Genomic DNA, 14,244 nt, shown 5'->3' on the forward strand with positions numbered 1-14,244 from the left:
CTACCTATATGCATCACATATAGCTCACTACCTATAGTGAGAGCCCCTCCTGTACCTGGCTACCTATATGCAGCACTTATGGCTCACAACCTACACTGAGAGCCCCACCTGTACCAGGCTACCTATATGCATCACATATAGCTCACTACCTACACTGAGAGCCCCACCTGTACCTGGCTACCTATATGCAGCACCTACAGCTCACTACTTATACTGAGAGCCCCACCTGTACCAGGCTACCTATATGCATCACATATAGCTCACTACCTATAGTGAGAGCCCCTCCTGTACCTGGCTACCTATATGCATCACCTATAGATCACTACCTATACTGAGAGCCCCACCTGTACCAGGCTACCTATATGCATCACATATAGCTCACTACCTATAGTGAGAGCCCCTCCTGTACCTGGCTACCTATATGCATCACCTATAGATCACTACCTATACTGAGAGCCCCACCTGTACCTGGCTACCTATATGCAGCACTTACAGCTTATTACCTACTAGCTGGACGCCCGGCGTTGCCCAGGTATGTATTTGGCTGGTGTTGGCTCTGCCCACTCTTCCTAACCCTAACACACAATTACTTAATGACCAAGTATGTGAGCTTTGCGGTCTTTGGCATCAATAATTTGCAATGAAATAAAATTAATCTGATTGGATCCACCCCTTTTCTGAATTTGAACCCCAATCACCCAATGGGCAACTGTACCAGGTACAGGTTATTAACAGTGCAAGAATGGCAGCAATTAAATATTCCCTTTAAAAATCAATAGGTGGATTTTGATTGGCTTTCATAGGCTCCACCCACTTTTCAGAATATTAATCCCAGTCACCCAGTGACCAACTGTGCAAAGTTTGAGAACCCTACCATTAACAGTGTAAGAATGGCTGCAGTTTACATTTGCGCAATGAAATTTGTATTTTTCTCCATCCACTTATTTCCTAACATTGTTCAGGTATGTATTTGGCTGGTGTTGGCTCCGCCTACTATTTCTAACCCTAACACACAATTACTCAATAACCAAGTTTGTGAGCTTTGCGGTCTTTGGCATCAATAATTTGCATTGATATTAAACAAATCTGATTGGCTGTTTGTGGCTCCACCCCTTTGTCTGAATTTGAACCCCAGTCACCCAATGACTAACTGTACCAGAGTTAAGGCGTGTGCCATTAGCAGTGCAAGAATGGTAGCAATTACATATTCCCCTTGAAAATCAATAGGTGAATTTTGATTGGCTTTTGTAGGCTCCACCCACTTCTCTGAATATAAATCCCAGTGACCAATTGTGCAAAGTTTGAGAACCCTACCATTAAAAGTGTAAGAATTGCTGCAGTTAACATTTTCTCAGTGAAATTTGCATTTGTCTCCGCCTACTGATGACTCGGCATTGCCCGATTATGTATTTTGCAGGTGCTGGCTGCGCCCACTTTTCCTAACCCTAACACACAATTACTCAATTACTCAATGACCAAGTTTGTGAGCTTTGTGGTCTTTGGCATCAATAACCTGCATTAAAATGAAACAAATCATATTGGCTGTGTGTGGCTCCACCCCGTTTTATAAATGTAAACCCCAGTCACGCAGTGATCAACTGTACCAGGTTTGAGGCTTGTGCCATTAACAGTGCAAGAATGGCAGCAATGAAATATTCCCCTGAAAAATCAATAGGTAATTTTTGATTGCCTTTTATAGACTCCACCCACTTTTCTGTATATTAACCCCAGTCACCCAGTGACCAACTGTGCAAAGTTTGAGAACCCCACCATTAACAGTGTAAGAATGGCTGCTGTTTACATTTTCCCAGTAAAATTTGTATTTGTCTCCGCCCACTTATGACCCGGCGTTGCCCGCTTATGTATTTGGCTGGTGTTGGCTGTGCCCACTTTTCTAACCCTAACGCACAATTAATCAATTACTCAATTACCAAGTTTGTGAGCTTTGCGGTGTTTGGCATCAATAATTTGCATTGGAATGAAACAAATCTAATTGGCTGTTTGTGGCTCCACCCCCTTTCTGAAATTGAACCCTAGTCACCCAATGATCAACTGTACCAGGTTTGAGGCTTCTGCTATTAACAGTGCAAGAATGGCAGCAATGTAAATATTCTCCTTGAAAATCAATAGGTTAATTTTGATTGGCTTTTATAGACTCCACCCACCTTTCTGAATATTAATCCCAGTCACCCAGTGACCAACTGTGCAAAGTTTGAGAACCCTGCCATTAACAGTGTAAGAATGGCTGCAGTTTACATTTTCCAGTGAAATTTGTATTTGTCTCTTTTTGGTTATGGGAATAAAAAGTATCCTATACTTTATTCCAGGTAATGTACTATGTGTGTGCCAAATTTCATTCACATCCGTTCAGCCATTTTTGCTTGATTGAGTAACAAACATCCAAACATCCAAATATCCAAACTTTCCCATTTATTATATTAGTAGGAAGGATACTGAGAGCCCCACCTGTACCTGGCTACCTATATGCAGCACCTACAGCTCACTACCTACACTGAGGGTCCCACCTGTACCTGGCTACCTATATGCAGCACCTACAGCTCACTACCTACACTGAGGGCACCACATGTACCTGGCTACCTATGCTGCAGCACCTATAGCTCACTACTTATACTGAGGGTCCCACCTGTACCTGGCTACCTATATGCAACACTTATAGCTCACTACTTATACTGAGGGTCCCACCTGTACCTGGCTACCTATATGCAACACTTATAACTCACTACCAATACTGAGAGCCCCACCTGTACCTGGCTACCTATATGCAGCCAAAGGCCATTAGCATAGTTGGGCTGCTTGTTCCTAGTAGCATAATGATAGTCCAGTTCAGTTAGCTATATTAAGCAAGTGTTAATGCACATTAGCTTTAGGGCAAAAAATAGCAAGCAGTTCTCTTATCTGTCATAAATAAGCAGGCAGCCATAGCAGTCCGGTATTGCACTGAAAAGGTACTAGACCTATATCTCATCACTTCTTTTGGTTTAGGTCATCTCAGGCAGCTGTAGACAGCAGTTGCTATATGAGGGGTTCACGCCGAGCGGCGGTGTGCGGACCCTTTCACGGCTGGCGTCCCAGCCTAATCCTCCATCGGGTCTCCGCTAACACCTTTCCTCCTCGCTCGGTGTCTTCCGCATCACTGGCGTCCTATGCAGTACGTGACTTTTCCAGGCCTGGCCAGACGTGGCGTAGCTCCGCCCACCGACGCGTTTCACGCCGCTTAGGGCGTTTCTTCCGGGTGTGACGTCACTCCTCTTTGCGCTTCTCTTATACTCAGTGTCGTCTCCTCCCCTCTCCATTCTGATAGGACCAGGAGTCTATTCTATTTAGAACACTTGACTTCTACAAGGGAGCGAGACAATTCTCAAAGCTGCCATTAGATGGCAATAAGGCAACAGAAAAGCTCAAACATAGCCACTTATAGATTTTTCATCCCTACAACAGGGCAGTAGCATTTCTTCTTTTTGGATTTAAACCAAATACATTTGAAGTTCGAAAAAGGACAGATGAAGGGGGGGGAACTTTGCAAGACACCATATGTCAATCAACACGACACAGACATACCATGCAGACCCCACCATAGCAAAAACAGAGACATCTACCTATATGCCTCCAAGCGCAAAAATGCCTTTAGGTCCAGCTCTCTATTGAGGCCATGCGGATACAGAGTCCCCAACTTATATATCCACATGGCCTCCTTACAATAGAGCAAGTCATCATAGTCACCTCTTCGGGCCGACACATTAAGTTTATATAGCCCCTTAATGACTGTACCTTCTAGACTTCCTCCATGTACCTCAGCATAATGTGCTGCTAATTGGCTCTTTTCCTCATCGCCCTCCTCTATGTGACGTAAGTGCTCTAGAACCCTTTCTTTTAGTTTTTCCTACATATTTGAGTTTACAGGGACACTCAATCATATAGATTACCCTTTTGGTTTGGCAATTTATATGAGATCTTATTTCAAAAGTTTTAGTCTCAGAGCTATTAGTGAATGTTTTATTATCGTGTCTGCTGATGAATGGACACAGTTTGCACCTACCACATCTATAGGTCCCATTGGGAATCGTCTTATTTAACCAGGTGGTATTGTCTCTCACATATTCACTATGGACTAATTTGTCCTTTAGGTTTTGTGCCCGTCGAGCAGTTAGTAATGGTCTAGGACCTATAATTTGCGCTATTTCTGGGGATGAAGTCAAAATCCCCCAATTTTTAACTAACATTTCTCTAAAGTCTTCCCAATGCGACCCATACCTAGACACCATCCTAATGAATTGATCACTTTCATCTTTGTCTTTTTGCACTGATGGAGCCTGAATCAGGGAACATCTATTCAGATTCCAGGCTCTTTTGAGAGCCCTTCTGAGTGTGCGATGGGGGTAACCCCTTTCGCGAAATCTTTGGTACATCTCGCGTGCTTCATTTCTAAACAGCTCATCCGTTGAGCAGTTGCGACCCAAGCGTACAAATTGTCCATATGGTATGCCTCTAATTAGAGAGGGAGGATGGTGGCTAGAGGCATGCAGCAGGCGGTTTCCCGCAGTTGGTTTTCTATAAGTAGATGTCGTTAGCCTGTCATTTTGTATTGTCACCCTTAAGTCCAGGAATGTCAGCGACTGGTCACTGGCAGTGTAGGTCAATTTAATGTTTTTATCATTTATGTTGAGCCTTTCAAGGAATCTATCCAATTCCTCTCTAGTACCTGTCCAGACCAGGAGCACGTCATCTATATAGCGAAGCCAGAGGGCAGCGTGTGCTCGATAACCCTCATCCCTGTAGACCTCTTGATGTTCCCATAGGCCCAAATGGAGACAGGCATATGCTGGAGCACACGCCGGCCCCATAGACGTGCCCCTGGTCTGCCTGTAGAATCTACCATCAAATGAGAAGCAATTGTAATTAAGTATTAGCTCCATTGCATCAATCACGAACTGATTGGTCGTGACAGCTTCTGAATGGAATGCCTCGAGATAGAATCTGACTGCCCTGAGTCCCTCCCCGTGGGGGATCGACGTGTATAAAGATTCCACGTCGATTCCGACAAGGAGGGACCCAGGGGGACAGATAAATTTGTCCAGCTCTCCCAGGAGACTTTTGGTGTCTAAAACAAAAGAGGGAAGTTTTTTTACCAATGGCTTCAGACGTTTATCTATATATTTGCCCAGCCTTTCTGTCGGTCCTCCTATTCCAGCCACAATGGGCCGTCCAGGTGGTTTAGTAGGATTTTTATGGATTTTGGGGATGATGTAGAACGTAGGAATATTAAAGGACTCTACCTTCATATATTTCCTTTCAGTCTCTGTAATTACCTGATTATGCCATGCATCATCTACCAGATCATTGACCCTCTGGACAACATAAGTAAAGGGATTTCCTTCCAATTTGCAATAGGTCGTCTCGTCTTTTAGCTGTCTTTTTATCTCTGCAACATAGTCCCCCTCTTTAAGGAGGACTATGTTGCCACCTTTATCTCCTAGTTTTATTACCAGATCTTTTGCCTGTTGCAATTCCATTAAGGCTCGTCTTTCATTTTTCGTCAAATTGGATTTTTGCACATTTTTAGTCCAGTCATATCTATCAAGGTCTTGTTTAATAGTTTCCAAAAATACTGATATATACTTATTTTTAGACAAAGGGGGCATTTTTATTGATTTTTTACGTAATTTAGTTGAGAGAGGCAGATCTGAGGAGGGTTCAGAGGAAAAGCTCAGAGGTTCTTCTACATAATCATCTGAGTGATCATCTTCATCTTCATCACTATTCTCTCTACTTTCACAGAGCTCAATCAGATCTGTCAGAACCATTTGATCGTTAGTATCTAATTGGGAATTGGTATCATCTCCACCATCAATCCTCTCCAATGTATCCTCCCCTTTCTGATGCCATAGTCTGAATGCCACTTTACGTAGGAACAAGGTTAGATCCTTAAAAATTTCAAAAGGATCGCCCCCTATTTGGGGAGAAAATGACAGCCCCTTGTTCAAAACTGACAAATGGCTGTCATTTAGCTGAAAATCAGACAGATTTATAACCATATTTGTATCAGTTATTTTGCTCCTTGACTGTCTTTGCTCCGTGTTTTCATGCCCCTCTCTTCCTGTCTGTTTTGCCTCTCTTGATAACTTTCTTCCTCCTCCTCGTAACTCGCTCCCTCCCATCTCCCCCTTCCTCGCCTGTATCTGCCCCCCCTTCCTCTGCGGGTTGCTCCACGTCCTCTTCCCCTCCATCTCCTCTCTGGGTGATCTTCGCCTAAAAAAGTAAAATTTTTCCTCGAGCTGGCTCCTGATACTATAGAAGTGTCAGTTTCTCCACCTGAGCCCTCTCCTGAGGATCTTCTATCTTTACCTCTCTAATTCCTATTCCTTTTCTTAAAAAGTCTCACGGAGGGATCCAATGCCTCATCAACATCCCAATTCGCTAAATCTTTGGCAAATTTTGCCTGTTTATCTTTTTTGATTTCACTTTGAATTTTTTGAATTTGATTTTTTAATTGTTCATTGAAGGAAGAAAAATGCTCATTACCCTGAAACAAGTTCAGTACCGTTACACTTTCCTGAACTTCCTGGGTAATTTCCTTCAATTGTTGTTTTTCCTCTTCAGCAAAGAGTTCTAAAATTTCCAAGCCCCTTTTCAAGGCACTAACTTTCCATTTTTCTATGAATCTTTCTGTATGCAGATTTTCTGCTGGGATGATGCGTTCTAGGATACCCTCCGGTATGACCCTGGCTTTGGAGTAGGAATCGAGTAATGACAAATTCCACTTTCTTTTGAGCTGTTTCACCAGTAAATTTTTATGTATCTGGAAATGACCTCTGAGTTCTTGAAAACCTGATCTATCTGTTAGATTGTTTTCATTAAATTAGGCTCTGATTTCTTCATCAAAATCCTCACTAATACAATAAGCCATGGTCCTAAAGATATGTAGGATAATGAAAGGGAAGAATGGGAGATTGAAATAAAAGCAGAATAGGGAAGGTGGGGGGTTGTTTTGGGGAGGTGAGGAGGAGGGGTGATTTGGGGCACAGGACACAACACCAATGAGAAGCAAATATTTCAACCAAAATTAAATGTAAACTCTTAATTGCAGAAAAATTGACAATCTATCCAAAAAATATATTACTTAATATTTGAGGTGACTAAACCTCTTGGATCTGCATAGCAGTGCACGCTGTAGCATCCCTTTCTTGTGGGCTAACAGTCCACTATGTGCGATATGCAAAATTGACAGCGCTGCACTTCAATACACAACCAGTCTTATATGGAATAAATAAATATATGGTCTCACGTGTAATTTTGACAAAATTAGCAATTTCTTTATTTATGAGTTAACAAAATGTTTAAAAATCTGGGATCAGGGATAGGAAGGGAAGGAAAACAGATAAAATCAATAGAAACGCAGCGGAGCTATATGTTCCACTTTGCTGGCCAGCTTCATAAGTCAAAAGCCATTCATACATGCATACGCCACAGACATACAATTTGTTAGCAAGTTTAGTCTGAGGTGGTACCACCTAGGCAGTTCATTTGCGCAATATGGCATATGGAAATCCTCTGATCAATAATTAACAGTCAAAGGCCATTAGCATAGTTGGGCTGCTTGTTCCTAGTAGCATAATGATAGTCCAGTTCAGTTAGCTATATTAAGCAAGTGTTAATGCACATTAGCTTTAGGGCAAAAAATAGCAAGCAGTTCTCTTATCTGTCATAAATAAGCAGGCAGCCATAGCAGTCCGGTATTGCACTGAAAAGGTACTAGACCTATATCTCACCACTCCTTTTGGTTTAGGTCATCTCAGGCAGCTGTAGACAGCAGTTGCTATATGAGGGGTTCACGCCGAGCGGCGGTGTGCGGACCCTTTCGCGGCTGGCGTCCCAGCCTAATCCTCCATCGGGTCTCCGCTAACACCTTTCCTCCTCGCTCGGTGTCTTCCGCATCACTGGCGTCCTATGCAGTACGTGACTTTTCCAGGCCTGGCCAGACGTGGCGTAGCTCCGCCCACCGACGCGTTTCACGCCGCTTAGGGCGTTTCTTCCGGGTGTGACGTCACTCCTCTTTATATATATATATATATATATAGGGATGAGGCCGGGCTCACACTGGACATAACAATGACTCACTGACAATGCACAGCAAGGGAAACCTGATTGGGAAGGGGGGGGGGGGGGGGGTGTTGATATTTTTGGTCATGTCCGATTTCCATAGAAACCACTAGTGAGAACAGATGTTGGCCATCTCTGTAGACTGTCGCTGTGAGTGTTGGCATATATAGTGTATGGGGGTGCAAAAATATTGTGGTAGACAATGGATATGGTGACTATGGACACGTCTGAACTGATCTTATAGACAACACGGAACCTGCAGACATGTCCTTTTATTCACTTGTCTACAGCCTGGAAATGGCCTTATTAGTCACATATACACAGAGTCAGGTGTACTGGGGCTGCAGTATGGATGTACCCCAAACCAGCCACAATCCCCCCATAATCCCTCCCCAGTCACTGCAATGGATGTCACATATACACAGAGCCAGGTATACTGGGGGCTGCAATATGGATGTACCCCCAAACCAGCCACAATCCCCCCATAATCCCTCCCCAGTCACTGCAATGGGTGTCACATATACACAGAGCCAGGTGTACTGGGGGCTGCAGTATGGATGTACCCCCAAACCAGCCACAATCCCCCATAATCCCTCCCCAGTCACTGCAATGGGTGTCACATATACACAGAGCCAGGTGTACTGGGGGCTGCAGTATGGATGTACCCCCAAACCCGCCACAATCCCCCCATACTCCTTCCCCAGTCACTGCAATGGATGCCACATATACACAGAGCCAGGTGTACTGGGGGCTGCAGTATAGATGTACCCTAAACCAGCCACAATCCCCCATAATCCCTCCCCAGTCACTGCAATGGATGTCACATATACACAGAGCCAGGTGTACTGGGGGCTGCAGTATGGATGTACCCCCAAACCAGCCACAATCCCCCCATAATCCCTCCCCAGGCACTGCAATGGGTGTCACATATACACAGAGGCAGGTGTACTGGGGGCTGCAGTATGGATGTACCCCCAAACCAGCCACAATCCCCCATAATCCCTCCCCAGTCACTGCAATGGGTGTCACTATTGAGGAATGTGAGAATGGAAAATGATGAAATAAAGGGAAATAAATCTGCTGATCTCTGCTGCAATCAGAGCTGTTATACTCACTCTAATTCCTCTATCTGGCTTGTTGGCAGAGCCGCCATCAGGACACCGAGGTCATCACCCCCCAGCCTGTTACTATGCAGGCCTAGCTTCCTCAGAGTCTGGTTATTCCTTATCCAGGATGCCAGGTGGGGGCAGCAACTGGAGCGCAGATTATTTTCCCGCAGACTGTAGAAAAAGAGAAGAATGTTACCATAAATCTAAAAAAAACTCCATACAATTTGTATGATTTATGCTCCGTATATAAAATTAAAAATTGTTTAATTAATTTAACATGAATTAATAATTTTAATCAATCCTTAAAGAGGGCCTTGTCTGCTGTGCCCTATGCCGGACGCTTGAGAGGAGAGCTCTCGGTCCTCAGCACTAAAATGCAGCCCCCACTGCTGCCGATACACCACAAAGCTTTCATTTGAGGCATTTTAAAACTAGTTCAGGACCACAGGCTTACACCCCTTAGTGACCAGGCTATTTTTTACAATTTAGTGCTCTGCAGCTTTAAGGCTATGTTTCCACTTGTGCGTTTTGTGTCAGTTTTTTTGCTCAGAAAATGTGCATAGATTTTAAAACTAATGTAGGTCAATGCAGCCGATTCCACTCCATGCAAATTTTCGTTAGCGTTCGTACGTGTGAAAAATATTGCATCATATTTTCGGACATCACGTTCGGTTCGCGTACAATGCTTCATATGGGCAATGCGAATTTTTGAGTTATTCGTTCGAAAATTCACATTAGATCAATGGTTACAGGAAGTTGTCAGCAGTCATGACTAAGCTGTTACTAGGCAGATTATTTTATTTAACTAATGCAAATTTACGCCAATCAGAAAAATCTTATATGATTTTTTGCAGGCGAAAATGTCACGCTACAGTGGAAACATAGCGTAATAGCTTGCTGCAGAGCCATATCACTTAGCAGGCAAGAGAATCCCCACCCCCTTTTCTGCCCACCAACAGAGCCTTCTGGTCCCCTGTGTAATTTTTGTTTATTTCTTTTACCGTATATACCCGAATACAAGTCGATCCCGTGTATAAGTCGACCCAAGTATTTGACCCTCTCAAGCTGGATTTTTTTGATGACTCAAGTATAAGTCGACCCAGCTCACTGCCTCACTTGTACCTGTCCATACCTCCCAACTTTTTGAGATGAGAAAGAGGGACACTTTAGCCACACCCCTGATCACGCCCTGTCACACCCCTAGTCACGCATACCATACAGATTTCATAAGAAAAATATGTTGTTTTATAAAACAAACCACACTGGTCCTTTCTGTCCTGGTTCATTTTCCTTCATATTAACATTTTAAAATTATTATTATATCAATTTAAATGTTGGGAATAAAGTTTAGAGTCAAACACATTTTTTAGTTGAGAAATATATATATTTACATAGAAAGAGGAACAAAGTCCTGAAAGAGGGACAAATGAGGAGGAAAGAGGGACAGGGCTCCCAAAAGAGGGACTGTCCCTCCGAAAGAGGGACACTTGGGAGCTATGCCTGTCTAGCTGAGATGATTAATACAGCTCTCTCCCCTGCAATCACTCTATAAACAGCGCTGGCACTTCAGGGAGAGCAGCTATTAGCCAGGCTGTGCTTATGACAGTGGTGTGGGGGCGGAGCTTAAATCGCGGGGGGCAGAGCTTAAATCGCCGGTGTCTTGTTAAAAAAAGCTGCTTGCATCAGGGACAGCTGGTGAGGACAATGATCGGTGGCTGGAACGGAGAGATTTAGAGCGGCTCCTATCTCCAATCATTGTCCTTACCAGCTGTCCCTGATGCAAGCAGCTTTTTTTTAACAATAAACCGGCAATTTAAGCTCCGCCCCCCGCGATTTAAGCTCCGCCCCTGCATCACTGTCATAAGCACAGCCTGGCTAATAGCTGCTCTCCCTGAAGTGCCAGCGCTGTTTATAGAGTGATTGCAGGGGAGGGAGCTGCATAAATCATCTCAGCTATCCTGTAAGAGTGAGGCACAGTGAGCAGCTCCTACCCCCGCAGCTATGGAGGATCACGTGCTGAGCGGGGATCAGCTGCCTGAAGGCATATGTAATGAGCGGGGGTTAGCCTATTCTCCTGCATGGAGGGGTGAGCGACATTATGGCAACTAAACATTTTATTACAGCAGGGGGATACGATCTAACTGGCTGGCAGCACTAGGAGGGCAGAATACAGTAGATGCAGAGTAGAGGGGACTCTTGATACTCGGCTGCAAGTCAGAAATGTAGGTCTGACGCGAGTATAAGTCGACCCCCCTACTTCACAAAAGTAGATCAGACCTAAATTTCTCGACTTGTAGTTGAGTATATACGGTATTTGTATTTTTTTAAATAAATGTGTCTATTTTTTATTTCTTTTTCCTATTTCCCTCCCTACCCCCGACAGCCAATCAGGGTGATCCTCTCTCATAGGCTTCAGAGCCGGAGCCTCTCTAGGGGACAGCCGACACGGTTGTCCCCACTACAGTAGATCGCAGGACTGTACAATGTAGTTAAAAAACCAATGGAGAGCCTTGGAGGGAAATGTAAAGATGCTTTTGCTCTCGGCTATAATAAGTATAGCTGAGGGCGCGTCATGCGGATGCTTTGCCGCCAGCTCCCGCTGTCCTCTCCATCTGCCCACACCTATCACCCAGTGCACCCATGTACTGGGTGCTAGCATAGGTGGGGGTGACAGGTGTGGGGGGCGGAAAATACAACGAGAGCTGGTGGCAAAGCATCCGCATAGGACGCGCTCTCAGCTATACTTAGTATAGCCGAGAGCAGTGCGGCAGGATCGGTTTGTGGCGGCGGCTGGCGGAGATCGTCAATCAACTTAAACCTCCAGACTTAAAATCTACTCAGCAGCATTGAAAAGGCTTGGTGTTTCTTTACCAATTTCACAGCATTAGAGCTTTGTTTATCTGACCTAAGCCTCATTTTAAGCTGCACAGAAGAAAACTGCCTGGGCATTTTTCCCCTAATGCTGTGCAAAGCATGATGAGATTTCTGTTGTTCTCCTTCTACTGTTTTGGCACAATTTTTTTTATTAACTTTGAATTTGAGATTTGAATCGTAGCGCGTGCAGCTGGGAGAGGTGATCAGCACACAGGACAGTTGGAACTATGTCTCATGCTCCCTGTTGCCTCCTTTCAACCAAAAAGATGGCTGCCCCCATGTAATCACAAACATTTACCTGTTCTTTTAAAACAGGGTGGGTAAGAGATTATATTACCTATTTATTTTAATTAACATAACTAATGTCACTTAAACAGAGTCTGAAGCCATAATAAAAATGGCTTTTTTGCTTATATATAGTAGGGGCATGTGCGCCCCTGCTAAAACGCCGCTATCCCGCATCTGAACGAGGGTCCTTTCCCCTCCAAATCACGACCAACTTGGTCGTAGATTTTGCTACCCCTGTGCGCTTCCGTGCGAGGCAAGGCTATGAGCTGCAGCCCTGCCTCACACGCGTCTATCAGCGGCTGATCTCCGCCTCTCCCCCGCCCCTCTCAGTGAAGGAAGACTGAGAGGGGCGGGGGAGAGGCGGAGATCCGCCGCTGATAGATGCGTGTGAGGCAGGGCTGCAGCTCATAGCCCCGCTTCACACGGAAGCGCTCCCCGGGCAGCACGGGGGGGATTTGGAGGGGAAAGGACCCTCGTTTAGCCGCGGGATAGCGGCGTTTTAGCAGGGGCACACATGCCCCTGCTATATATAAGCAAAAAAGCCATTTTAATTATGGCTTCAGACTCTCTTTAATGACTGTTTGTTAAAGAGAACCCGAGGCGGGGTTCTTCCATCACAATCCCCATACAGAGGCTGGGTCTGTCTATAGAGCCCAGCCTCTGTTGCTAGTTAGTTTCCGTCAAAGCCCCCCCTGCGCGCTGTCAGACCCCATAAAACACAGCCGCACTGGCGACACGCAGCGTGTCGCAGCCGGCTGTGTTTAGCTCACTACTGTCAGTCTCGCCGCTCCCCCGCCTCCTGAATCGCTCTGGTCCCCGCCCACGTCCCTTCCCTCGCCGCTGATTGTAGGGCAGGGACGCGGGCGGGGACCGGAGCGATTCAGGAGGCGGGGGAGCTGCCGAGACTGACGTTAGTGAGGTAAACACAGCCGCGTAGCGTGGCTGTATTTTATGGGGTCTGACAGCGTGCAGGGGGGGCTTTGGAGGGAACTAACTAGCAACAGAGGCTGGGCTCTATAGGCAGACCCAGCCTCTGTATGGGGATTGTGATGGAAGAACCCCACCTCGGGTTCTCTTTAAGGCTAAAGTTCCACTTTAAAGAAGATCACAAGATCGCAAGAGGATATTGGCATGGGAACATTTTTTTAAAGGTACAGGTAAGTATTTCTGGTTAATTAAGATTAATAAAGGACATTTTTTGTCGTAGAGTTTTTATTTCATTTAACCCTTTGTGGAAATGGGTAAGGGGTACTTTGTACCCCAATACTCATTTCTCCTGAGAGGGGGGTAGGCATCTGGGGGACCCTTCTAAACCCCCCCCCTAAAGAGTCAGCGAACCCCACCTCCTCCTGGGGCACCGAAGGTGGGGAAGAGCCCCTTTGTCCATGGATATAACAAGGGTTCCGGGGGGAGGGGAAGGCTTGGCTGCCCCTCTCCCCTGGAGCCCCCCATACCATGAACCATGCGGGCTGGTATAGCTCAGGGTGCAGAGCCCCGCTTGGCCGGGGCTCCGTATTTTGGCTATCCCAGCCTGCATGGGGGACATGGGGTTAAAGAGGCTTGGGATGGGGGACCCCACGTTATTTCTTTTTAAAATTTCCCACACTATGGGCTTGATTCACTAAACCGTGATAAGACAAATATCACACCTTATCAAAAATATCACACGTTATCAAACGTTATCCAAAGTTGTTTTAAGGTGGATGATCCTATATACTGTGTGGTATACAATTATTCATATGTGCACAGGAGGAGCGATCTGGATAGGTGGTGTGGATTTGTAGAAACAACAGTTGTATGATGGTGGCGTGGTGTGGCTCTATGATGACCACTCACTGGGTTCGAATCTCGGCTC

At 45.3% G+C, this 14,244-nt stretch overlaps 1 protein-coding gene across 7 annotated transcripts in view; it reads right to left on the reverse strand.

Moving 5' to 3' along the window:
- The window catches only part of LOC137532296 (NACHT, LRR and PYD domains-containing protein 3-like), a 784,203-nt gene that overhangs the window by 457,988 nt on the left and 311,971 nt on the right, over positions 1-14,244 (reverse strand). For all 7 annotated transcript variants that reach the window (XR_011023906.1, XM_068252693.1, XM_068252702.1 and 4 more), the window contains exon 7: positions 9,234-9,398. Coding sequence is in view for 6 of the 7 variants with exons in the window: in XM_068252693.1 (XP_068108794.1) it covers positions 9,234-9,398 (165 nt within the window). In the remaining variant the exon portion in view is untranslated. The remainder of the gene's footprint in view (positions 1-9,233; positions 9,399-14,244) is intronic.

Source organism: Hyperolius riggenbachi, chromosome 1 (genome assembly GCF_040937935.1).
Source record: "Hyperolius riggenbachi isolate aHypRig1 chromosome 1, aHypRig1.pri, whole genome shotgun sequence".
NCBI classification, from domain to species: domain Eukaryota; kingdom Metazoa; phylum Chordata; class Amphibia; order Anura; family Hyperoliidae; genus Hyperolius; species Hyperolius riggenbachi.